Source organism: Theobroma cacao, chromosome 10, assembly GCF_053813885.1.
Source record: "Theobroma cacao isolate CCN51 chromosome 10, ASM5381388v1, whole genome shotgun sequence".
Classification (NCBI taxonomy): domain Eukaryota; kingdom Viridiplantae; phylum Streptophyta; class Magnoliopsida; order Malvales; family Malvaceae; genus Theobroma; species Theobroma cacao.
The window spans coordinates 27,172,514-27,197,313 of record NC_142648.1 but is presented as its reverse complement, the minus strand read 5'-3'; the positions used below and the strand labels follow the sequence as shown (position 1 = coordinate 27,197,313).

At 32.1% G+C, this 24,800-nt stretch overlaps 2 protein-coding genes and 1 pseudogene across 4 annotated transcripts; 1 reads left to right on the top strand and 2 right to left on the bottom strand.

The window, feature by feature from the left end:
- Window positions 1-5,928: 5,928 nt before the first annotated feature.
- On the top strand, window positions 5,929-9,134 carry LOC18587322 (E3 ubiquitin-protein ligase DIS1). 2 transcript variants are annotated; one of them, XM_007011039.3, is made up of 5 exons: window positions 5,929-6,273; window positions 6,614-6,696; window positions 7,260-7,490; window positions 7,762-8,148; window positions 8,559-9,134. In XM_007011039.3, the coding sequence occupies exons 3-5, from the start codon at window positions 7,284-7,286 to the stop codon at window positions 8,877-8,879; spliced, it is 915 nt and encodes a 304-aa protein (XP_007011101.3). In that variant the 5' UTR covers window positions 5,929-6,273; window positions 6,614-6,696; window positions 7,260-7,283; the 3' UTR covers window positions 8,880-9,134. The 2 variants fall into 2 exon arrangements, with proteins under 2 accessions (XP_007011101.3, XP_088658824.1); XM_088802698.1 differs by lacking the exons at window positions 5,929-6,273; window positions 6,614-6,696 and having other exon boundaries at window positions 7,243-7,490.
- Window positions 9,135-10,235: 1,101 nt separating this feature from the next.
- LOC18587321 (receptor-like protein EIX2) lies at window positions 10,236-13,941 on the bottom strand (annotated as a pseudogene). The gene is made up of 2 exons (XR_016028842.1): window positions 10,905-13,941; window positions 10,236-10,546 (listed from the first exon to the last, which is right to left on the bottom strand). The product of XR_016028842.1 is annotated as a receptor-like protein EIX2 (transcript).
- Window positions 13,942-21,052: 7,111 nt separating this feature from the next.
- LOC108663575 (receptor-like protein EIX2) lies at window positions 21,053-24,573 on the bottom strand. Its single transcript, XM_018128731.2, has 2 exons — window positions 21,659-24,573; window positions 21,053-21,300 (listed from the first exon to the last, which is right to left on the bottom strand). The coding sequence occupies exon 1, from the start codon at window positions 24,571-24,573 to the stop codon at window positions 21,682-21,684; it is 2,892 nt and encodes a 963-aa protein (XP_017984220.2). The 3' UTR covers window positions 21,053-21,300; window positions 21,659-21,681.
- Between the last annotated feature and the right edge of the window lie 227 nt (window positions 24,574-24,800).

Genomic DNA, 24,800 nt, shown 5'->3' with positions numbered 1-24,800 from the left:
AAATCGTGACTATCGCTGTTCATAGTGCTGTTCATGGTGCTTGTTGGATGATAGCACAACTTGCATGGACATGAATTTGCACAGGATGCCTGTCTTAATTATTGGGTAAAAAATTTGTTACTCGACTCTATTGATCTGCTGTTTTGTTGAATTTTTTAATGGCGAAAGAAAATAACAAACCCTTTAACTCACATTTAGAGGATCAATACACGAATTCATAAAAAAAACTTTTATGGTAAAAAATTTGTTGCTTGACTTTATTGATTTGCTGGTTGCTTTAATTTTTTAATGGCAGAAAAAAATACCAAACCCTAGAACTGTAAAAAAATTCACTTGCAGGGATTTCATCAATTAGTGATATTAAATTTTTTTTTAAACTTTTATGTGGCAATAAATTTAAATTTTCTCCAATATCTTAAATCATTGAAAGGACTTGAAAATTAGATTGTGTCTCAATGGACAACTCTTTAATTGCTAAGAAAATTATATTTATTTAATTTCAAAACAAATGCTTTAATATAATCATTTTGAAAATTTTGACAAATTAGTATATATTTATGTAACACAATCATGAGAAATATCATGATGGGCAAGCATGTGAGAGTTGTGTTCATGGCGGTTGGGAATGCATAGCATGAATTTTATCCATTCATGCATAGAATGTGATTTAGCACACAAGTTCTATTGCAAGTGAGGTTTGATTTTATCATCCATTTATTAATTATATTTGTTCATAAAAAAATTTAAATAAATTATTTTTTATGTACGTGAAAAGTCATTAGAATTTTTCCATACAAAATAAAAAATCTAAACCCTGTTTTTTTTTAAAGTCAAATATGTGACATTTGAGTTAATAATTTATGTTTTTAAATTATAAATTGTGAATTAAACAAAATCAATAACGTCAATAAGATTGTACATGGGGTTTGAATACTAAATATGATATCAATAATAAAATCTTGATTAACATGTGCAAAAAAATTATTCTTCTTAAAAATATTTTTTTAAAAATAAAATAAAATGTGCATAAAATTATTTCAATAAATCAAGTAAGATGAGCTATAAGCCTCATTGGTCAAGAGGTACAAAAGATCAGATCCTGAGTCATATTGGCTAATATCATTTTGTCGACAAAAGAAAAAAATTTTGAAGCAATTTGGTTTGAGGAATAAAAGATAATAATTAGGAATAATATTAACTTCAAAAAAAATTATAGAGTATATGTCACAAATACTCTTATAATGAAAGCATGTGTTTGAGAAGTCTTTTCATTTTATAAGATTGTTTCCAACTAGCATGCATTGTTGTTGTACTGTTCAATTTTATCCAATTTTTTAAAAATAAACCTCTTAATTTATTTGCTTTACAATTCATTTTTTTGAAAAAAATAGTAAAAAAAAAAAAATACAACAACTCTTAACAACGAAAAACCCTAATTCAACCACAGTCAAACCTCATCTTACTCTAATTCAGTTATGGCATAATGTACTATGCTCTTTTATAGTGTTTTTTTCCATCTTTTATATATATATATATATATATATTTTTTTTTTAATAATTTTCAATTAAATTTATTGTTATTGTCACTACTTCTCCGGCTCACTTAATTTTGAGATTAATATTAAAATTATTTATAAAATTTGTACGTAGTAATAAATGAAAATCTTTTTCAATATCTTGAACTCTAGAAAGATCCAATGTATTTACATCCACCACTCGACCTCCAATTCCACAAATCTGAGGACTTAGCTCAGATCATTTCCCTCTTGAGAATTTTTATCAATTTCGGTACACATGTATGGCATTGTCATCAAAAACCGATACGCGACCCTCAGTGACATGATATTGTGCTTGATCCACGAAATTAGACACAACTGTACAGAAACACACCATGTTGGTTAATTTTCAACCGACCTATAACCTAAACGAAGTGGGTTATCTAGCGAAATGGTGCATGGTTACATTTTAAAGGGAAAAAAACGAAAGAGAGAAGATGTTGTTTCTTTGTAAACTGTTTTAGTTTGCTAAATCCCGTGCCATGTACCTCAAGTATATATGTCTCTAGCCAATAGGTTTGATTCCAATGAGATGAGATGTATTTGACTTCAAAACAAATACTTTTGACAAATTATTATATTTGTTTAACACAATCATGAAGAACAACATGAATGGCAAGCATGTCAGAGTTGTACCCAAGGTGGTTGGGAATGCAGAGCTTGATTTTTATCCATATATGCTTAAAATGTCATTATTTTATCAACCATTTATTATTTTTCTTAGTTCAAAAAACATTTAAATAAATTATTTTTTTATATTCATGAAAAGTGATTGGAATTTTATTTATAAAAAAAATCTAAACTCTATTTTTTAAATAAATGTTAAATATCTGATCTTCGAGTTAATAATTTATGTTTTTAATTATAAATTGTGGATTAAACAAAATCAATAATGTCAGTAAGATTGTTAATGGGGTTTGAATACTAAATATGATATCAAGTTAGGATTAATTTGAATTTGAAATATCTCTGTTCGAATATCAAGATATATAACTTATTACCAAAATTTTTTTAACTAATTACATGTACAAGTAACAATTATAATCATAATCAAGTATCACACCTCATATAAGAAATCATTAAACATACAAATCAACCAACCAATAAAATCAGCATATACCTTGACAAATTCAACATAAAGTTGACATAAAAGTTAGACCATACTCGTACTCATAAAGTTCAAGAGTTTTCTCATTAGCATTAAGACAAGGTAAGGAGGGTTTAAGTGGGAGAGAGATGTTTCGCTTGTGGCTCACTGTAACATAGATCATTTTGAAGATTTTAGAATTAATGTGTTCATTGCGTGGATTTTTTTTAGATTGCTTTCATAAAAGGAAAAACCAAAAAACATATCAATTTCTTTTTCTATCATTCACATTTTTTTAAAGAGAAACCAAATCTTTCTTTTAGTTTAACCCCAAGCCTAAAATATAACTCACACCCGAGATAAAGCCAACAATGAGAGAAGTTGAAAAGATGAAAATGATTAGATAAATCTAAGCCGAGCCAAAGAGTAAAAGAATATGGGATGGGAATGGACAGAGAAACACCAACAGGATCAAAGCCGACCCTCCACACCGATCCAAGGGTTTACTCACAAAAAGTGGGCAATTTGGGTTTTCTTTCAGAAGTTATGCCAGAGATTTCAAACCCTTTTGTTCAAGCTTGGTCGTGATTGACAGAGTTATAAAATGCTTGAAAACATGTCTTGATTGACTCATGGGCAAAAGAGATTTCAATTTGACTCATGGGCAAATGTGGCTTGACTGACTCTTTTGCGAAGTTTGGCTGACTTATGGGTTAGGAGACTGAAAACGTGAGCAGTGATTTAGCTAACATGTAGCTAACTGAGGAAGCTCTTTTAGGGCTTCCTTTTAGTATGTAATAGATTCAATCATGTACACATGTTACTAACATATATGAAGTATATTCTTTTGTAATCTTTTCTCTATCTTATACTTTATTTTATAATTTTCAATTGAGTTTTACTATCATTTTGACTAGTTATTTGCTCCCTTGATCTTGTAAATAAGTTTTAGGATTAATGTTAAAATTATTCTTAAAACTTTTGGATAACAATAAATTTAAATTTTCTCCAATATCTTAACTCTAAAAATAAACTATCACAAGAATTTGAAAATTAGGTTTTGTTTCAACATGTAAAACTCTTTAGTCGCTAAGAAAATGATATATATGTATTTGATTTCAAAACAAATGCTTTTGATAAATTAGTATATTTATTTAACACAATCATGAGGAATATCATGATGGGCAAGCATGTGAGAGTTGTACCCATGGTGGTTGGGAATGCATCGCATGACTTTTATCCATACATGCATAGAATGTGATTTAATTAGCATAAAAATTCTATTGCAAGTTAGGTTTGATTTTATCATCCATTTATTAATTCTCTTAGTCCATAAAAGAATTTAAATAAATTATTTTTTATATACATGAAAAGTCATTAAAATTTTTTTATATAAAAAATCTATATTCTTTTTTCTTTAAAAGTCAAATATGTGACCTTCGAATTAATAACTTATGTTTTAATTAAAAATTGTGAATTAAACAAAATCAATAATGTCAATAAGTTTGTACTACGTGGATTTGAATACTAAACATGATATTAATAATAATATCTTGACCATGTATAAATTATGACAAAAAATTTCATATTTGATAAAAATGTAATTTATAATTAATTTAAAAATTAATTTGAATTTAAAATATCTATCTCTGAATAGATGAATTTAATAACAAGTTTTTCTTTTAAGGTAATTGCATGTACAAAGTAATAATTATAATCATAATCAAGTATTACATCTCATATAAAAAATCATTAAGCATACAAACCAATCAACAAAATCAACATATACCTCGACAAATCCAACATAAAGATAATAGAGAGCTCAAAGTTCAAAAGCTTTCTCGTTACCACTAAGACAAGGTCTTATTGACGAACTTAAAACGAGTTTATTCTCCTTAAGTTATTATTGAGATAAAATCGAAATGATCTTGAATCCAAACCTCATTATATTAAATCTTAAATGCCTAACCCTCTAACAGGTCCTTGACTGTAAATTATATTTTGTTATAAAAACGCAAAGTCTTATTATATTTTTTTAAAAAAAAACTAGAAATGCTCTCTGTCCATCTTTTTCCCTTTTTTTGTCTTATTTGAATATGTATTTAGCATAATAACTAATAAAATTCATAAACTATTTTAAAAAAATTCGAATAAGTCTTTATTATGCTAAATTAAGTCTTTGTATTTTTATTTTGAGCCAAATGCGTTTTTATATTTTTATTTTGAATCAAATAAACGCTCATGACTAATGATTAACATAATTAAAATGCTATTTGTTATAATTTTATTACATTCAATTAAGCTTTTATAGTTTTATTTTGAACCAAATAAGTCCTTAAACTTTTATTTATAGTCATATAATTTTTTATAACTAATGATTTATTTTTATTTTAAGCATAAGTTCTTATGCCATCTAACGCTTATGTAACATTTTAATATGTTATAATTAATGATGTGACATGTTAAAATATTTTAATTAATGATGATGTGTTATGATAATATGATCAAATTACACTTTTTACCTTTCATGTTAATGCTATGTCAATGTCATATGGATATAAAATGATAAGTACTATTTTAATTAATGATAATTAATCAACTATTAATAATTTATTTAATTTAAAATAAAAATATATAAACTTAATTGAATGTAATCAAAGAATAAAGAATTATTTGAATTTTCTAAATAATCTAAATTTTTTTTTAAGCATTATATCTATGTATTTTGATTTATTTATAAATTTTAATTTAATGAGATATGTGATAATTTTCTTTTCATAAATTATAAATTAGGACAATAAACAATGACGAGGACGTTATTGGATTGGGTGCGGGGAGAGTACCACATCGGATGATTTAAATCATATCGAGTAAGCATGGAGATCTTTAAACACTTATGAATATGCATTATATCAAATTAATTTTTTTGAGAGAGGTTAATGACCCGTGACAACAAGATCTTATGAAAATAGTTTTTAAATTATCTTAGCATGAATGATAATAGAGTCAAAGAAAAACAAAAAAGATATAGTTAAGGTGCGTATACAACACGCGCGGGAATGTCAACGTTTGGGAACAAGGAAGCTCACATCCAACCCGACACCTTAAATACTGGGCGCTGCCGTCCGCTGTATTCCCGGTGCCGGTCGACAGCCTCCTTCCCATTTTCATTTCAAAAATCAAATCTCTTTCTCTCTATCTCCACGCGCTCTCTCAACTCCCCCTCGTGTGCGTAGAACCCACGTAGAAATTTCCCTCCCCCGACATTTTCAATCTTCAGACAAAAAAAAAAAAAGAAATTAAATTGAAAAATGTTGGGCCCCTTCTTAACATATAAAACACTTTATTTTTTTCTCTCTTTCTTTTTGTATTTTCTCGAGAAATTTCTCTCTCCCAATCCAATTCCCAAACACCCACGCTCCTCTCTCTTTAATTTGAAATTCTCATCTTCATTGCTGTCCATATTTATTACTCCCATCAAAGCCAGAAAGAAAAGAAAAATTGAATAAACAAACACCCCAGATTTCCTTTTAAAAGTTTTCTTCTTCTTGTTCATTTTGGGTGGCTCTCCATTTCTTTTCTTCGGCTTTTTTTTTCTAATGCAAATGGATTTTTGAGTTTGGATTGAAGGTAGGTTTTCTGGGTTTTCTCTCTTTTTTCTTTTGGTGTTTTGGTTTCGGGGTTTGTTTGGTTGGTTGTAAAGTTTCCTTTTTGGAATATTTTAGATCTGTTTGATTCTTTTGGGGAGTTTTATTTTTGGAAATTTTGGATTCCTGTCTCTTTTTTAAGGGTTTTTTTTATAGTCTTTATTTGGTTCAGTTGCAAGTAGGTTTGTCCAGTTTCTGATTTCATTTGTTTTTCTACCTACATTGTTGTAATTTTCCACAATGATGAATTTTTAAGTTGGGTATTTTTGAAGAAAGAAAATGAAGTTTAATCTGATTTTCTGATGAATGTTTATTATTTGTAGGGTAAGGTGGAATCGACGGCCGGCAGGTGAATTTGATAGAGAAGAAAGGGAGAGGATTGAGGGGTTTAAGAAAAACTTGGGTGGTAAGAATATTTTGTCCTTATGATTGAATCAGATTTTTTGTTTTCTTCAGTGGTAGACTAATTTTGATGATGTGCATTGAGGGACCTTAGTTATTATTGAATGGTAAATGGATTGCTTTGACTTAAATAGTCCAAAATGCAGTTAATTCTATTCATGTTGTTGATTTCTACATGACTTTTTAAAGGTAAATGTCCATGTTGATCTGCCATGTTTGGTAACCTTTGCATGTGAACTTTGGAGAAAGGATTGTATGAAACTGTAACTTTTTACAATTAAATTTTAGTTTCATTTAAGTTTCGACACCTAAACCATGTTTTAAACAAGTCGAATCCTTTTTGCCAAAGTGGAATATATGATGGGCTGAAAAATAAGCTGATGTGTTAAAAGTATGATTCTGTGGCAGAATTTAAATGGCAGTAGTATTTGCTGACTTGGAGTAATTGTTTAATACGTTAACTTCTTGTCAAATTTGACACATATCAAAGATTTTAAGTTGCTTGTGTTTGGTATGCGGAATGTTAACTGATTTTGTGCATGCACTTTTTTTTTTTTGTCTTTTCAGTCTAGACTAGGCATAGATACTAGCATGGCATCTGGGAGTCCATTTTTTGATGACTTGCGGAGCAAGCCTGAGGTTATTGATCCTCCACAAAATGAAGACATTATTGATAGTGAATCTGTGAATGATCCTACTCAAGCTGCTATAAAACCTAATGTGACTGTGTCTAGCAGTGTTCGTGAGCTGTTGGAGTGCCCTGTTTGCTTAAATGCAATGTACCCGCCAATTCATCAGGTTTTTTTCATATAACACCTTAATTTGATGATTGCTTTCATGAAATTTTTTTAACAAATATGTTCTGTAAGTTGTGTCTGGTGGAATCTCTTGCAATATTCGGAAATCTTCTAGGAATGATATCAGTTTCAACCACCTTACTTGTACTAAATCATCCTAAGCATATCTCTTGCAAACCATGTCTATGTGCAAGATGATATCTAACATTTACATAAATTAATAGTGAACACTAACACAACAAACTAACTGCTGGTTTTCTTTCTTTGTGCAGTGTTCAAATGGACACACATTGTGTTCTGGTTGCAAGCCTAGGGTGCACAACCGGTGCCCCACATGTAGGCATGAACTTGGTAATATTAGGTGTCTTGCATTGGAGAAGGTTGCTGCATCTCTTGAGCTTCCCTGTAAATATCAGAGTTTTGGGTGCATTGGCATATATCCATATTACAGCAAGCTAAAACATGAGTCCCAATGTTCTTATAGACCATATAGCTGCCCCTATGCTGGGTCTGAATGCACAGTCATTGGTGATATTCCTTATCTTGTGGCCCATCTCAAAGATGATCATAAAGTTGACATGCACAATGGCAGCACCTTCAACCATCGTTATGTCAAATCAAATCCACACGAGGTTGAGAATGCTACATGGATGCTAACGGTATTGTTGCTTTGTTCTTGCTTCACATTTCTTGTCATAGCTTGCTTTCTCTCCAACCCTCTAGAAGAGGAATTATTCTACTGTTTCTGTTAATTCAAGAACTTGAAATTTATTAAAATGAATGGAGAATTATATAAAGTTCATTGTCAATGTATTGTTCTATTGTTCTACCATTGAATACAAATATAGAGGGGACCCAAAAGAATAAAACTAATAAAGTGGCTTTGCCACACAGATTTGAAGACTGTTACTAAGTTGTTTTTTATTTTTGGATAAGAGATTTTGCTTATTTTTGTTATTTGATGTGGCACAATGATATTCATAGACTTAACCTTGTTATTTTAGATTTTATTTAAAGATTTTATGAGGTGTATGTCACTGATAGTTGGATTTCTGTTCTCAATTTTTAGGTTTTCAGTTGCTTTGGCCAGTACTTTTGCCTGCACTTTGAAGCATTCCAGCTTGGGATGGCTCCTGTTTATATAGCATTCTTGCGGTTTATGGGTGACGATAATGAGGCAAAGAACTATAGCTACAGTCTCGAGGTGGGTGGGAATGGGAGGAAGATGACTTGGCAAGGGGTGCCCAGGAGCATAAGGGACAGTCACCGGAAGGTTCGTGACAGTTTTGATGGTCTCATCATCCAACGAAACATGGCTTTGTTCTTCTCAGGGGGAGACCGGAAAGAATTGAAGCTTAGAGTGACAGGAAGGATTTGGAAAGAACAGTGATGAGATTCTTTGTAATGTTCTCCCTGAATCTATTTTCTTGTCATAGCAAGTAGGTTGGTTTCTTTTGGTAGTTTTATGGGTCTTCTGGTCCTGTATTTCTTTGGTTTGTATGGGGCAAACTCTCTTTGCTTATCCATGCATCCAATACATGAATGGGAAGATGTAGCTTTCATGCCTACATATGTAGTGTCTATCTATAGTGATTTTAGATGGTCATATATGCACATTTGTATCTTACAAAGTGCCTTCGTTTTATTTGTTTTTGTTGCTGGAGGTGCTGATTATGAGCAAATGATTTTTCTAATTACAAACATTAAGTACATCAAAATCCAAGAAAGTAAGGCAGAACAAATACTTCTGTTGCTGTGTGGTTGGTGTTCATGGCATCTCTGGATTTTTGTGCTATAAATTTACCTTCAATAGCTGCTGAGATGATGGGGATTCACATCAAACACTGTACCCTCTCATGCTGAACAGGTCACCCAGGATTAAAATCTGATCTATCATCATGCCCTGCCCAAATACAAACTCTCTGCTCTCATTTATCCGAACATATGACAGCAATGATCTGACTTGACTGGCATTTATCCTGAATGATCTGAAGAGCATTTTGTCCTCATATGGCTATGGTTTAAACTGGGAAGAGTACTTCCTGTCCTGTCCTGTCCTGCATTGCCTACCAATATTGATTTCTATGTTGCTAATAGGATGCCTTTATAAAAGAAATTGCAACCCTTTTCTCAGCTGCAATCATCTTGGTCCTAGAAAATTTCTTATCATTTTATGATGAGGGAATCAAGTTTTAGGATCTTTGTGTTACAAAAGCCAAAAAAGTTGGAAGAAAAGTGATACCATCATTGCTCAAACTTGACTCGACCCACCACCAAATGCATACACAACTAGTTTACCCTTTTGTGTATAATTATAACTTTTCTATATTTCATCTGGGATGCCAAAGAACAAGGAATGCCAATCTCTGATCAAACAGGCAATGTCATAAATATTAAACAAAGTTTGCACAATCAATAGATTAGCAAGATTATAAGCATACATAGACATTCATTTTGAAATAGTCCTAATTTATGTTTCTGAAGCATAAACAAATTATGTAACTTATCATATTAAGAATAATAATTGTATTACAACAAGATGGATTAAGTAAGTCACGAATAAAGCTTGATTATCTGCTAGTTATTACTTGTTATCCCTCCTTAAGAGGGATAAGGTCCACTATCCGAATTCACTCTCTCCTCGAACATTTTTATATGCATTAAAAACAATTTTAAACTTGATGATATCTCTTACCGATAGCCAATTATACAGTGATTTTGTGAAGAAAAATTATATATTTCTCTCAAAAGGATTGAAAATACATCAATATATAAAGGTAATAAGAGAAGAACATGTAATGCCTTAAAACAAACTAAAAACTTTGAACAAAGTTTTCTTCAGAATTTGTCCATCAACAAGTAGATAAGCATACATAGACAAGAAGATAATTTCAAAGCATATTTTTTCATCCTTCTCAAAACAGAAGAAAAAGCAGACTATGCATCAACAGACAATGCGTTTCATCCCAATCTGGAGTTATGTCTGCGCGCCACGTTCTTTATCTTTTTGAATCCACAGTTCACAACTTTGATATTGCTACAACTATGATAGTTAACCTGACAAATCAATTGTGTCTAAGTCATTAATTCGGCAACAGTTTCTCATAAAGTAGTGAAATCAACATTTAGAAGAAAGACAGAATTCACATCAGAGAGTATGAATTCCAAGATAGTTGTCACTTGTTCTTGCTATCAGATAAAACTTATAAATAGAATGGTTTTAATTAAAAATTGAACTTTAATGTATATACCTATTCAACAGATTCAGAAGTAGAATTTTGCCTGAACATGTTTGAAATTGAAACCATTTGTTAAATATCATCCACCATGATGAGCTTGGTTGAGTGCTTTTATAGAAGACAATAAAACATGTATAAATATATATTTTTTCTATAAAAACATTAAGTTTTCTGACCTTTTGTAGAAACTTAGTAGTCTCTAACTTTTGAACTTCCTTTCCAATCTTGCACTCCACAGCATGAATGTCACGTACAGTGAGTCAGTCCAGTTATCCAAGAGTCGAAAATATGCATGCCTCCAAGAACGCTTCAACAGTAGAGTGCCAATAACTCCCCAAAATGCCATGAAGAATCCGATTCCCATTCCAATATAAAACCATCTATTGAATTCATCCCTCTCTTCTTCAGGTGGTTGAGGTTGAAACGTGTCATTTTTGGGTCACTGTTGTGTAATTGGAGGCCCATACAGTGCTTGATTACCAATAAAGGCTGAAGCCTCAAGGGATTGGAGTTGAGTACCCGTTGGAATTTTTCCTGATAAGTTATTATATGACAGGTTCAAGAAACTCAAAAAATTTAGATCAGCCATGCTGTCAGGGATTGGCCCAGACAATTGATTGTATGACAAATCAACAGATTGTAATTGTTTCAATTGACCAATGTTTTTAGGGATAAGTCCTATCAAATTGTTCCTTGATAAGTTCAATACAACCAATTCAGAAAGTCCTGTTATCTCATCTGGAATTTCTCCATCTAATTTATTGCTTGCAAGATCAATGATCCTAAACAGTCCAAGGCTTCTTTCATACTCATACTTTTTTCCTTTCCATCCAACCCATGCCTTCGCAATATAAAAGCCTATAGTAAAGCTAAGATCTTGGCCTGAAGACCAATATTCTTGTTCAATGATGTCACTGGGATCTCCTTTTTGAACCATGGCAGTCAAATTATTAAGGCACAATGGTATTAATCGAGAGAGAGTGTTTTGGGAGAGGTCCAGAATCCGTATCTTTGCCAATTGGCATAAATTGGAAGGTATCCTCCCATAAAACTCATTAGCCTGTAGACTCAAAAAAAGCAAAGATAACAAGTTTTCTCCTATCCAGGCCGGTATACTTCCAGAAAACATATTCTCGCTTAAATCCAAAAATGCCAACCGATTGCAATTTTTCAAAGAAGAAGGTAAGTCTCCAGAGAAGCTATTATTGCGCAAACTAATTGTATGAATTGACAACAACGATCCCACAGTTGTTGGAATAACCCCTGAGAAGTTATTATTTGCTAAATTCAAAACACTAAGGTTTTGCCAGTGAAAAAAGCAATCAGGAAGCACTCCAGACAATAGGTTATCAGAAAGATCAAGAAAGCTCAGAGTCCTAGCTGCAATCTTACATAATGAAGAAACTGATCCTGAAAACCTATTTTTCGCAAGAATTATTGATGTCATGTTATAAGGAAGCACTGGCAACGGACCCTCAAACATGTTAAAACTTAAATCCATTCCAGGAAATTCCTCAAACTTGACTGATGATAAGTCTGGTAGCATGCCAGTAATCTGGTTATGAGAGAGGTTTAAGAAAGATAAAGATGGAGGTAAGTCCCAAAACCAATCAGGGATAGTACCCGAAATTCCAGCCCCAGAGATATCAAGATGTTGAAATTCTTTTTGAGTTTGAAGCCATTTTGGGAAGTGAGGCCCCAATGTGCAAGAGGATAGAAAAATTTGTTGTAACTGAAAAGGGGGAACCCAAACGGAGCTGAAATTCACAACCAAATGGTTATCCGACAAGTCAAGAAACTTTAATTTGGAGAGATTTTTGAAAAGTGTTTCAGATATCACACCTTCAAAAGAATTCCGAGAAACATCCAAATTTTCAAGCTCGGATAAGCATCCCAAACTTTCAGGAATAGTCCCGTTTAATTGGTTACCACCAATACTTAAATATTTCAAGGAAGAAAGTGTTGTGAAATCAGGTAACGTTCCTGTAAGTTGGTTTGCCCACAACCGCAAGACAGCAAGCTTGGAAGGTTCTTTAAAATTAAAGCTCTCTGAGAAGGAGCCATTTAATCTATTATATGAGAGATCAAGCTCTCTTAACGAAGAAAATCTTGGGTCCAAAATCTGCAATGAATTTTTTAAGCACCCAAAAAACCCAGCGACGATTGATCCACTGAAGTTGTTGTTCGAAAGGTCTAATGTTTCAATAGTACAGATGTTGCCAAGGAATTTCGGAAAATCACCTTCAAGGTTATTTCCCCCTAAATAAAGATATTTAAGAGAGATCATATTCTCGAAAAACTCTGGAATTGAGCCACCTAACAGGTTACATGAAAGTTCAAGAGAAACAATATTGCTTGTAATATTGAACAACAATGGGTACATGGAAGAAGTAAGATTGTTTTCAGAGAGATCAATGGAAAGTGACGATGATGTAGAATTAGTGAGGGAAGGTAGAGAAAGGATTCTCGGCAGCATACACCATCTCAACTTTAAGTCTTCCAGGTAAGGAAGCATGTTGAGTAGTTGCGGCCAATCATTAGCATCAGTAAGGTTGTTCCCACTAAGGTTAAGATGTCTTAAAGAAGAAAGACCATGAAGCCAATCAAGGTTGGAAATATTGTAATCATTGTAGCTAAGATCAAGGAACTGCAATTCTGACAAATTCCCAAGCTGATTGAGTATTGTTGAACTTAATCCAGCACTATTGAGATTTAAGTATCTTAACTTGCTTAGTGAGCCATTTAAATTCGGGAACATACTTCCTTCAAATTGATTGTCACTGAGGTCTAAATATCTTAAATGCTGCAGATCAAGCAAGGAAGGATTGATGTTACCTCTTAGAGGGTTATGCTCCCACAAGTTATGATCCAAGGTCCAGGGGTTACTAAGATCAAGCATGATTACATGGCGTGTTCTATTGCTACATCGGACACCTCTCCATAGACAACAATCCTTTTTTCCATCTTCATTTCCCCAGGACGAGAGTTGACCATAATCATCGATGAGACTTTGCTTGACCATAAGCAGAGCATGTCTCTCCTTCTCTATGCATTGGATCTTCGCTTCTCTGGCACTTGGGTTTAAGCAGTTTGCAGTTTTCAAACACTGGCAAAGCCCAAAAAAAATAAGTAGAAATAGAAAGGACCTTCCGATCAAACACATTCTTGTGATGGTCATGAAACTGTAAGATGTAAGAACTATGATTTGTTGGTTTTAATTTTAAATCAATTAGTAGTAAGTTTGCTTTGTGCATTCCATTATATAAGGCATAAGATTTCTTTTGTTTTGTTTTTGAAGTGCAATGCGTTATTCTAACCTATCATTTTCCCTTTTTAATCAAGTCAAGTGGGGGAATTGCATTTATTATCTAAGTTTGTATAACGTGAGTAGGGTTACTTGGTTACAAAATTGTTAAGCAATAAATTTTCAGAATTGAATAAAACTGTGGAACAACACAGTTAAACAGAGCTCTAATGAGGATATTTATTTTAGTTCAATCCAATATTTATTGTAACCTACCATCTTTTTATTTTTCCTTTTGGCATCAAGACAAGAGGAATTTGTATTTACTATCTTATTTTCCAAAACGTGAATATTGGGTTATTGAGTTTTCCAAATCCAATTTTTGAATATTTTAAAATAATATCCACTTTCTTAAAATGAAAAATACTTTTTCAATTTATTTTCTAATAAAATACTAACTTTAGATAGGAACTTCCTACTTTTGTGTCATTTCAAGGACAAAAGTTGTGAAATAAGATATCTTAGTCTTAAAACTTTATGTCATTTAACAAGTGAACATTCAATTTAAAAGAAGATATTATATCATGATGAGTACAAATTTGAAAGAAGTGAAGATCGGATTGCAGCTTTGCAACTTCATAAACTTATTATTATAGCTTTAGAAGAGTACAAACATTTAGATATTATTAAAATTATTGCTATAGTATTAAATTGTAGACTTTATTGTTGAAGTTGTGAAATGCCAAAGTCTAAAATCCAAATTCAGATTGAGAATGGGTCAAATGAGAAAAATATGTGGAAAATATAACATTTTCTTGTCTATTTGTGATAATTATTTCATTTTGATAACTACTTGAGTCATTTTTGACACAATCATTTTGATTTTATAAATTTTAGAAATTGAAGTAAATAAAAAATTCTAAATTAATTAAATTTCTTAATAATAACCATGTTTAATATTATGAAACTGCAAGACGCGAGAATGATGATTCCTCTCCTTAGTAACCAAATTAATGCATGTGGTAAATTTGCCTAGTGCTTTCCATTAAAGAGAGTTCTAATTAAAAGTCAATATTGTAGTTGAAAAAGTTCTACCTACTGTTTAATAATAAGAAATTCATTCACCTAAATTCATTAATCTCTCTGTTCCACCTTATTTTACTATGATAATCTTCCTGATTTCAACCAAGATAATCTCTCTCTGTTTGTGATGAGAAAGCCGTATTTCCTAACCTAAGAATTACCAAAAATAATAATAAAAAAAAGTGACACCACTAACAGCAGAACTTGATTCAGCCCCTTGCTTATAATCATTTGAGAACAGAGCAATTCTGTAAGTTGTTGTAAACATTCAAAACTTAATATTTGTCATCACTTAAAGCACAAAGCCCAGAAATTATCAACAAAAAATTAATCTTATAAACTGAATGGTTTTTAATCTAGTTTTGGAGTCTCCTTAAGTTAGTAATATATAATTAAGCATTTCAATTTCTATTCTGAAAATCAAATTTAAAGTATATTTAAGGGGTTTATGTATTTGACTCTCATACATTAGTCAACTTGAGACAAGAAACAAGACATCAAGTAAAATTCTAACTAGAGGAATTAAGGCTTCAAGGAAAATCTCAATTCTAACACAATTTAAGGGCAATCCATTAGTCTTACTTATCATTTTCCGTGTCAACATCAAGTTAAGAGGGGATTTCAATTCACCATCTTAGTCTAACGGAACATGCGAAGTGGGTTATTGATTTGCCAAAGATGTTCACTATTTTTCTCCTAAAATTTATTAGGATAGCTCAAAAGTCTGACTTATATAACCTCCGAATCAGATTTATATTTCATTCTAGTATTGCAAAATTCCATCTATCTTAATTATTTAAATGGCCAAAAAAAAAATCTTGGGTCATTTGTCATTCTAGAATTGTAAAATTCCATCTATCTTAATTATTTTCTTGCAGTTGAAAATGATGAAGTTGGATGGAAGAATAAAGTGAAGGAATGTTAAGGCCAATATCATGACTTTAAAAGGATAAAACAAACTTTGCACAATTCGTCACATCATGACTTTTCTCATAAAAACTAATGACAAATACTTCAAAGGAAAACGATTAGAGACTCATTGTGACGATTACAAGTAGATGGAGGTGCTTCCTCCAATTATCTTTCTTTTTTCATTGAATTGTTTTTCTATACTTTCTTTGTCCAATAAGCACTATCTTAGTCCATTCAAAATTCTTCGTGTTTGAATTGAATTATTTTAAATAAAATCTGCTAATACGAATGATTTTAGATTTGAAATAATATCTATCTTTGTGCAATCCATGAGCCTTAACCATCATTTTCCAATTTGGCATCAAGTAAAGAGGAGATTTTAATTCACAATCTTATGTAAATGGAGTGTGAGAACTAGGTTATAAATTTGTCAATCATGTATATAATTTTTTTCTTAAAATTTAATGTGGTAGTTCGGAAGTTTAACCTCTTTGCATTCCTTCTAATTATTGATTTGATGTATAATTATTGATTGAAATATATCTAAACAATAGATGTTTCACCCGCATGCATTCGGTTAATTATTACTTCATCTAACTTTATTGAATTATTATTTTTTATGTAAAATTAAATTAAATGTTAATCTTATTATTTTTGAATTATTTTTAAAATAATGTTCACTTTCTTAAAATGAAACATACCTTTTCAATTTATTTTCCAATAAAATTTACTAACTTTAGATTGATACCTCCCTTTTTTATTTTTTGAAAAGCTAGATACCTCAACTTTAATGTCACTTTAGGGGTAAAACTTGTAAAAAATAAGATATCTTATTCTTAAAATTTTGTGTCATTTAATAGGTGAATATTAAAATTAAAAGAAAATATTATATCATGATAAGTACAAATTTGAAGAAAAGAAGATCTGAATGCAGCTTTATAAAATTAAATATTGTAGCTTTAAAAGAGTGCATGTATCTATTGTTGTAACTAGCATTAAGATATTATTAAAATTATTGTTACAGTAGACTATAGATTCTATTATTGAAGTTTTGAAATGTCAAAGTCTATAGTCTAAATTTAAATTGAGAATGAGTCAAATGAGAAAAATGTGTGGAAAATATAACATTCTCTTGTCAACTTGTGACAATCATTTTCATTTTGATTATTACTTGAATCATTCTTGACAAAACTGTTTTGTATTTTCAAATCTTAGAAATTGATGTTAAAGAAAATCTAGATTAATTCAATTTTTCAATATTAACTAAATTTCGTATCATGAAATTGTAAGATGAGAGAATGATGAATCCTTTCCTTGTGCAATCCATTAAAGTGAGCTCCAGCTGTTGAGTGTTTCACAACGCTAACTTACTACTTGAAAGTCAATATGGTAGTTGAAAAAGTTCTACGTACTGTTTAATAAGAAGAAATTCATTCACCTAAATTCATTTGGAATATCAAACCAAAATAATCTCTTTATTTCAGCCAAGATAATCTTTGTGATGAATTGAATGCTTATGCTCTTTCTTGATCTTCTCAACCAAGATCTGAAAATGAAAGTTTATTCAAGGACTTGATCAGCATTTCAAGCTATTCCAAGTCAGTTCTTGCTCAATGGACCATTTCTCTTACTTACAGCCAATGTCCATTCTTAGGATATTTGAGTTAAAAATGACTAAAATCACAAAACCCTGAAATTATGAACCAAATTTATTCAAGTGTAAAAAACCCTCAGTATACCTTCCAGCAGGCATATATTCATTCCAGATATATCAATTGTCTTTGAATCATTAAAGCTGTAATCAATTTCAAAACTTGTGAAATCAACAGCTAGAACAAAAACGGCATCCAGAGGAACCATCTGCTTATGTCAGAAATTAAGATTACAAACCCCTTCTTAGTTCTCCTTATGATCATTATCAGATTAAGCTTATAAACTGAATCGCTTTTAATCTAGTTTTAGAGTCTCATTAATCTAGTAATATATAATTAAGCATTTCAATTTCTATTCCGAATATTAAAGTTAAAGTATATTTATTTAAGGGGGTTTATGTATTTTACTCTCGTATATTAGTCAACTTAAGACAAGAAACAAGACATCAATTGAAATTAGGACCTGAAGGAAAATCTCAATTCTAACCCAATTTAAGGACAATCCATTAATCTTATCTATCATTTTCCATGTTGACATCAAGTCAAGAGAGGATTTTAATTCACGATCTTAGTCTAACAGAGCGTGAGAACTGGATTATTGATTTGTCAAAGATGTTCACTGTTTTGTTCTTAAAATTTAATAGGGTAGTTCAAAAGTCCAACTTCTTTGCAATCCTTTTAATTACTGATTTGACGTATAATTGTTGATTGAAACGTCTAAACAAAAGATGTTTCACCATCCCTTAATGTTTAAAAAGATCTTTCAGCTAAATTTACAGAATTGTGACAGCCTTTCAAGCATTTCCAAGTCAATCTTGCTCCATGGACCATGTCCGTCAATTGCCGAAGTCCACCTTTAGGAAATTTGTGTTCAAAAAATCAAAAAATCAGAATTTGGGAGCTGATCAACTCGATGATAAGGCCGCCCAGTATTCTGTTCAGAATGTGCAAGACAAGTCACACGTTCAGAATGTGGCACTTCATCAATCCTGCAGCAAAATAAGGGCGTTTTCTAAATTCTGAATCCTCATGCAGTGGGAAGAGTGTGTATGCTCTGCTCTTGATAACTTGCAGAAAACTTATGTGAAGCCTTTGCTTTGTGGCTCAATTCAGAGCAATTACAATAGACAATATTAGGAATTGTCATTGTAAAGAACTAGCTGTCAATTTAGGGCGAACTTTAGTACTTTTATTATCTTTGAACTTTTTTTGTATTTTAACAATGGTGGGTCAATGTAACTTAAACATTGGTTTTATTAGAACTTATGACTTTTGTTTTGGAGCATGAATTAGGAGCTTCATTTATGATTTCAAAAAAAATTTATACTCTTTCTTTGTAAACATATTTAAGTCCCCGTAATTTTATTTTCTTCTCCCATAATCATCAATAAAGCAGACCTAATTTGCAAATTAGTCCCTTAGCAACTCATAATAAGGCATACATCGACCAGAAGATATAAAATTTTCCAAAACATAGTATTATGCATCAAAAAGCAACGAACCTAGCTCATCACTAATCATAATCCAGAGACCTACATCTGCCATGTTCTTTATCCTTTTCTAAAGCCACAGTCCACAATTCTGATGTTGCTACATAGCTATGACAATAAAACTTGTAAATCAATTTATTTGAATCATTAAAAGCTATAATAAATCTTGAAATCGAGTGAAATCGACTACAAGAATAAAAATACATGAATAGGAAGATGGTCATATATGCACAATTGTATCCTACAAAAGTGCCTTCATTTTAATTCTCTTAGTTGCTGGAGATGCTGATTCTGAGCAAATGATTTTCCTAATTATAAGCATTTGATGCAAACCAACTATGATTCAGTACATCAAAATCCAAGAAAGTAAGGCTAAACAAATACTTCTGTTGCTGTATGGTTGGTATCCATGGCATCTCTGGATTTTTGTGTTATAAATTTACCTTCAATAGCTGCCGAGATGATGGGGATACACATCAAACACTGTACCCTCTCATGCTGAACAGGTCACCCAGGACTAAAATCTGATCTCTCATCATGCCCTGCCCAAGTTCAATCTCTCTGCTCTCATTTATCAGAACATATGACAGCAATGATCTGACTTGACTGGCATTTATCCTGAATGATCTGAAGAGCATTTTGTCCTCATATGGCTATGGCTTAAACTGGGAAGAGTACTTCCTGTCCTCTCCTGCATTGCCTACCAATATTGATTTCTATGTTGCTAATAGGATGCCTTTATAAAAGAAATTGCAACCCTTTTCTCAACTGCAATCATCTTGGTCCTAGAAAATTTCTTATCATTTTATGATGAGGGAATCAAGTTTTAGGATCTTTGTGTTACAAAAGCCAAAAAAGTTGGGAGAAAAGTGATACCATCATTGCTCAAACTGGACTCGACCCACCACCAACTGCATACACAACTAGTTTACCCTTTTGGGTATAATCATAACTTTCCTATATTTCATCTGGGATGCCAAAGAACAGGGAATGTCAATCTCTGATCAGACAGGCAATGCATTAAATATCAAACAAAGTTTGCACAATCAATAGATAAGCAATATTATAAGCATACACAGACATTCATTTTGCCATGGTCCTGATTTATGTTTGTTGGGAAATTGCGAAATTGTCTCTAAAGAATTTCAAATAATTTTATCTCTAAAATAAAATTTCCTTTATAGAAAACAATATACTATAATCACTTAAATAAATTTTAAAATCATATAAATTTTTTTTGAGAATTAAAAATCATATAAGTTAAAAGAAGAAAACACTTCAGTTTTTACTTATATCCTTTCAACAACCAATAATTTCTTTTCCACATTTGAAATGGTTATTATTATCTACAAATGCCTTGGAAGGTAATATCCTCCATGTTTAGGTGGTATGAGCCACTTATTAGGATTTTGATTTTTTTTTTGGGCATATTCGTAACTTTCCTATATTTCATCTGGGAAGCCTAAGAACAGGGAATGCCAATCTCTGATCAAATTCTTCCATCATTATATGAACAGGCAATGTCATAACTATTAAACAAAGTCTGCAGAGTCAATAGATTAGCAAGATTATAAGCATACATCGACATTCATTTTGCCATAGTCCTAATTTATGTTTCTGTAGCATAAACAAATTATATAACTTATGATATTAAAAAGAATAATTGTATTATAGCAAGATGGGATTAAGTAAGTCACGAATAAATCTTGATTATCCGCTAGTTATTACCTTAAGAAGGACAAGGTCCACTATCCGAATTCACTCTCCTCAAACTTTTTTATATGTATTAAAAAAAATTTTAAGATTGATGATATCTCTTATTGTAATAATCAATATCTAATTATAAAGTGATTTTGTAAAGAAAGATTATATATTTCTCTCAAAAGGATTGAAAATACATCACTATATAAAGGTAATAAGAGAAGAACATGTAATGTCTTCAAACAAATTGAAAACTTTGAACAAAGTTTTCTTCAGAATTTGTCCATCAAAAAGTAGATACGCATACATAGACAAGAAGATAATTTCAAAGCATATTGTTCATCTTTCTCAAAACAGAAGAAAAAGCAGACTATTCATCAACAGACAGTGCATTTCATCCCAATCTGGAGCTTTGTCTGCGTGCCACGTTCTTTATCCTTTTGAATCCACAGTTCACAACTCTGATATTGCTACAACTAGGATAGTTAACCTGTCAAATCAATTGTGCCTAAGTCATTAATACTGTAACAATTTCTCAAAAAAAAGTGAAATCAACAGTTAGAAGAAACACAGAATTCACATAAGAGAACATGAATTTCAAGATAGTTCTCACTTATTCTTGCTATCAGATTAAACTTATAAATAGAATGGTTTTAATTAAAAATTTAACTTCAATGTATATACCTAGTCTACAGATTCATGAAGTAGAATTTTGCCTGAACATGTTCGAAATTGAAACCATTTATTAAACATTATCCACCATGATGAGCTTGGTTGAGTGCTTTAATAGAAGAAAATAAAACATGTATAAATATATTTATTTCTATGAAAACGTTAAGTTTGCTGACCTTTAGTAGAAACTTAGTAGTCTCTAACTTTTGAACTTCCTTACCAATCTTGCACTGGACAGCATGGATGTCACGTACAGTGAGTCCGTCCAGTTATCCAAGAGTCGAAAATATGCATGCCTCCAAGAACGCTTCAACAGTAGAGTGCCAAAAACTCCCCAAAACGCCATGAAGAATCCGATTCCCATTCCAACATAAAACCATCTATTGAATTCATCCCTCTCTTCTTCAGGTGGTTGAGGTTGAAACGTGTCATTTTTGGGGCACTGTTGTGTAATTGGAGGCCCGTACAATGCTTGATTACCCATAAAGGCTGAAGCCTCAAGGGATTGGAGTTGAGTACCCGTTGGAACTTTTCCTGATAAGTTATTATATGACAGGTTCAAGTAACTCAAAAAATTTAGATCAGCCATGCTGTCAGGGATTGGCCCCGACAAATGATTGTATGACAAATCAACAGATTGTAATTGTTTCAATTGACCAATGTTTTTAGGGATAAGTCCTATCAAATTGTTCCTTGATAAGTTCAATACAACCAATTCAGAAAGTCTTGTTATCTCATCTGGAATTTCTCCATTTAATTTGTTGCATGCGAAATCAATGATTCTAAACAGTCCAAGACTTCTTTCATACTCGTACTTCATTCCTTTCCATCCAACCCATGCCTTTTCAACGTAGGAGTCTCCCCAGAAAGATTTATTTCCTTCCACTGAATACCAATAATTATGCTCGATAATACCATCTGGATCTCCTTTTTGAACCATGGCAGTCAGATTATTAAGGCACAATGGTATTGCTCCAGAGAGAGTGTTTTGGGAGAGGTCCAGAATCCGTATCTTTGCTAATTGGCATAAATTGGAAGGTATCCTCCCATAAAACTCATTAGCTTGTAGACTCAAAAAAATCAAAGATAACAAGTTTTCTCCTATCCAGGCCGGTATACTTCCAGAAAGCATATTCACGCTTAAATCCAAAAATGCCAACCGATTGCAATTTTTCAAAGAAGAAGGTAAGTCTCCAGAGAAGCTATTATTGCGCAAATTAATTGTTTCAATTGACAACAACGATCCCACATTTGTTGGAATAACCCTTGAGAAGTTGTTATTTGCTAAATTCAAAACAATAAGGTTTTGCCAGTGAAAAAGGCAATCAGGAAGCACTCCACACAGTAGGTTATCAGAAAGATCAAGAATGTGCAAAGTCCCAGCTGCAATCTTACATAATGAAGAAACTGATCCTGAAAACCTATTTTTCGCAAGAATTATTGATGTCATGTTATAAGGAAGCACTGGCAACGGACCCTCAAACATGTTAAAACTTAAATCCAATCCAGGAAATTCCTTAAACTTGAGTGATGATAAGTCTGGTAGCATGCCAGTCATTTGGTTATGAGAGAGATTTAAAGATAATAAGTATGGAGGTAAGTCCCAAAACCAATCAGGGATAGTACCCGAAATTCCAGCCCCAGAGATATCAAGATGTTGAAATTCTTTTTGAGTTTGAAGCCATTTTGGGAAGTGAGGCCCCAATGTGCAAGAGGATAGAAAAATTTGTTGTAACTGAAAAGGGGGAACCCAAACGGAGCTGAAATTCACAACCAAATGGTTATCCGACAAGTCAAGAAACTTTAATTTGGAGAGATTTTTGAAAAGTGTTTCAGATATCACACCTTCAAAAGAATTCCGAGAAACATCCAAATTTTCAAGCTCGGATAAGCATCCCAAACTTTCAGGAATAGTCCCGTTTAATTGGTTACCACCAATACTTAAATATTTCAAGGAAGAAAGTGTTGTGAAATCAGGTAACGTTCCTGTAAGTTGGTTTGCCCACAACCGCAAGACAGCAAGCTTGGAAGGTTCTTTAAAATTAAAGCTCTCTGAGAAGGAGCCATTTAATCTATTATATGAGAGATCAAGCTCTCTTAACGAAGAAAATCTTGGGTCCAAAATCTGCAATGAATTTTTTAAGCACCCAAAAAACCCAGCGACGATTGATCCACTGAAGTTGTTGTTCGAAAGGTCTAATGTTTCAATAGTACAGATGTTGCCAAGGAATTTCGGAATATCACCTTCAAGGTTATTTCCCCCTAAATAAAGATATTTAAGAGAGATCATATTCTCGAAAAACTCTGGAATTGAGCCACCTAACAGGTTACATGAAAGTTCAAGATAAACAATATTGCTTGTAATATTGAACAACAATGGGTACATGGAAGAGGTAAGATTGTTTTCAGAGAGATCAATGGAAAGTGACGATAATGTAGAATTAGTGAGGGAAGGTGGAGAAAGGATTCTCGGCAGCATACACCATCTCAACTTTAAGTCTTCCAGGTAAGGAAGCATGTTGAGTAGTTGCGGCCAATCATTAGCATCAGTAAGGTTGTTCCCACTAAGGTTAAGATGTCTTAAAGAAGAAAGACCATGAAGCCAATCAAGGTTGGAAATATTGTAATCATTGTAGCTAAGATCAAGGAACTGCAATTCTGACAAATTCCCAAGCTGATTGAGTATTGTTGAACTTAATCCAGCATAATAGAGATTTAAGTATCTTAACTTACTCAGTGAGCCATGTAAATTCGGGAGCATACTTCCTTCAAATTGATTGTTACTTAAGTCTAAATATCTTAAATGCTGTAGATCAAGCAAGGAAGGATTGATGTTACCTCTTAGAGGGTTATGATCCAAGGTCCAAGGGTTCCTGAGATCAATCATGATTACATGGCGTGTTCTATTGCTACATCGGACACCTCTCCATAGACAACAATCCTTTTTTCCATCTTCATTTCCCCAGGACGAGAGTTGACCATAATCATCGATGAGACTTTGCTTGACCATAAGCAGAGCATGTCTCTCCTTGTCTATGCATTGGATCTTCGCTTCTCTGGCACTTGGGTTGAAGCCATTTGCAATTCTCATGCATTGGCAAAGCCCAAAAAAAATAAGTAGAAATAGAAAGGACCTGAGCATTAAAAACATACTTGTGCTGGTCATGAAACTATAAGATTTAAAAAAGGATGATTTGTTGGTTTTAATTGCAATGAGTAGTAAATTTGCTTTGTGCATTTCATTATATAGAGCTCAAATAGTATTTATTTTGTTTTATTTTTTAAGTGCAATCCATTATTTTTACCTATCATTTACAA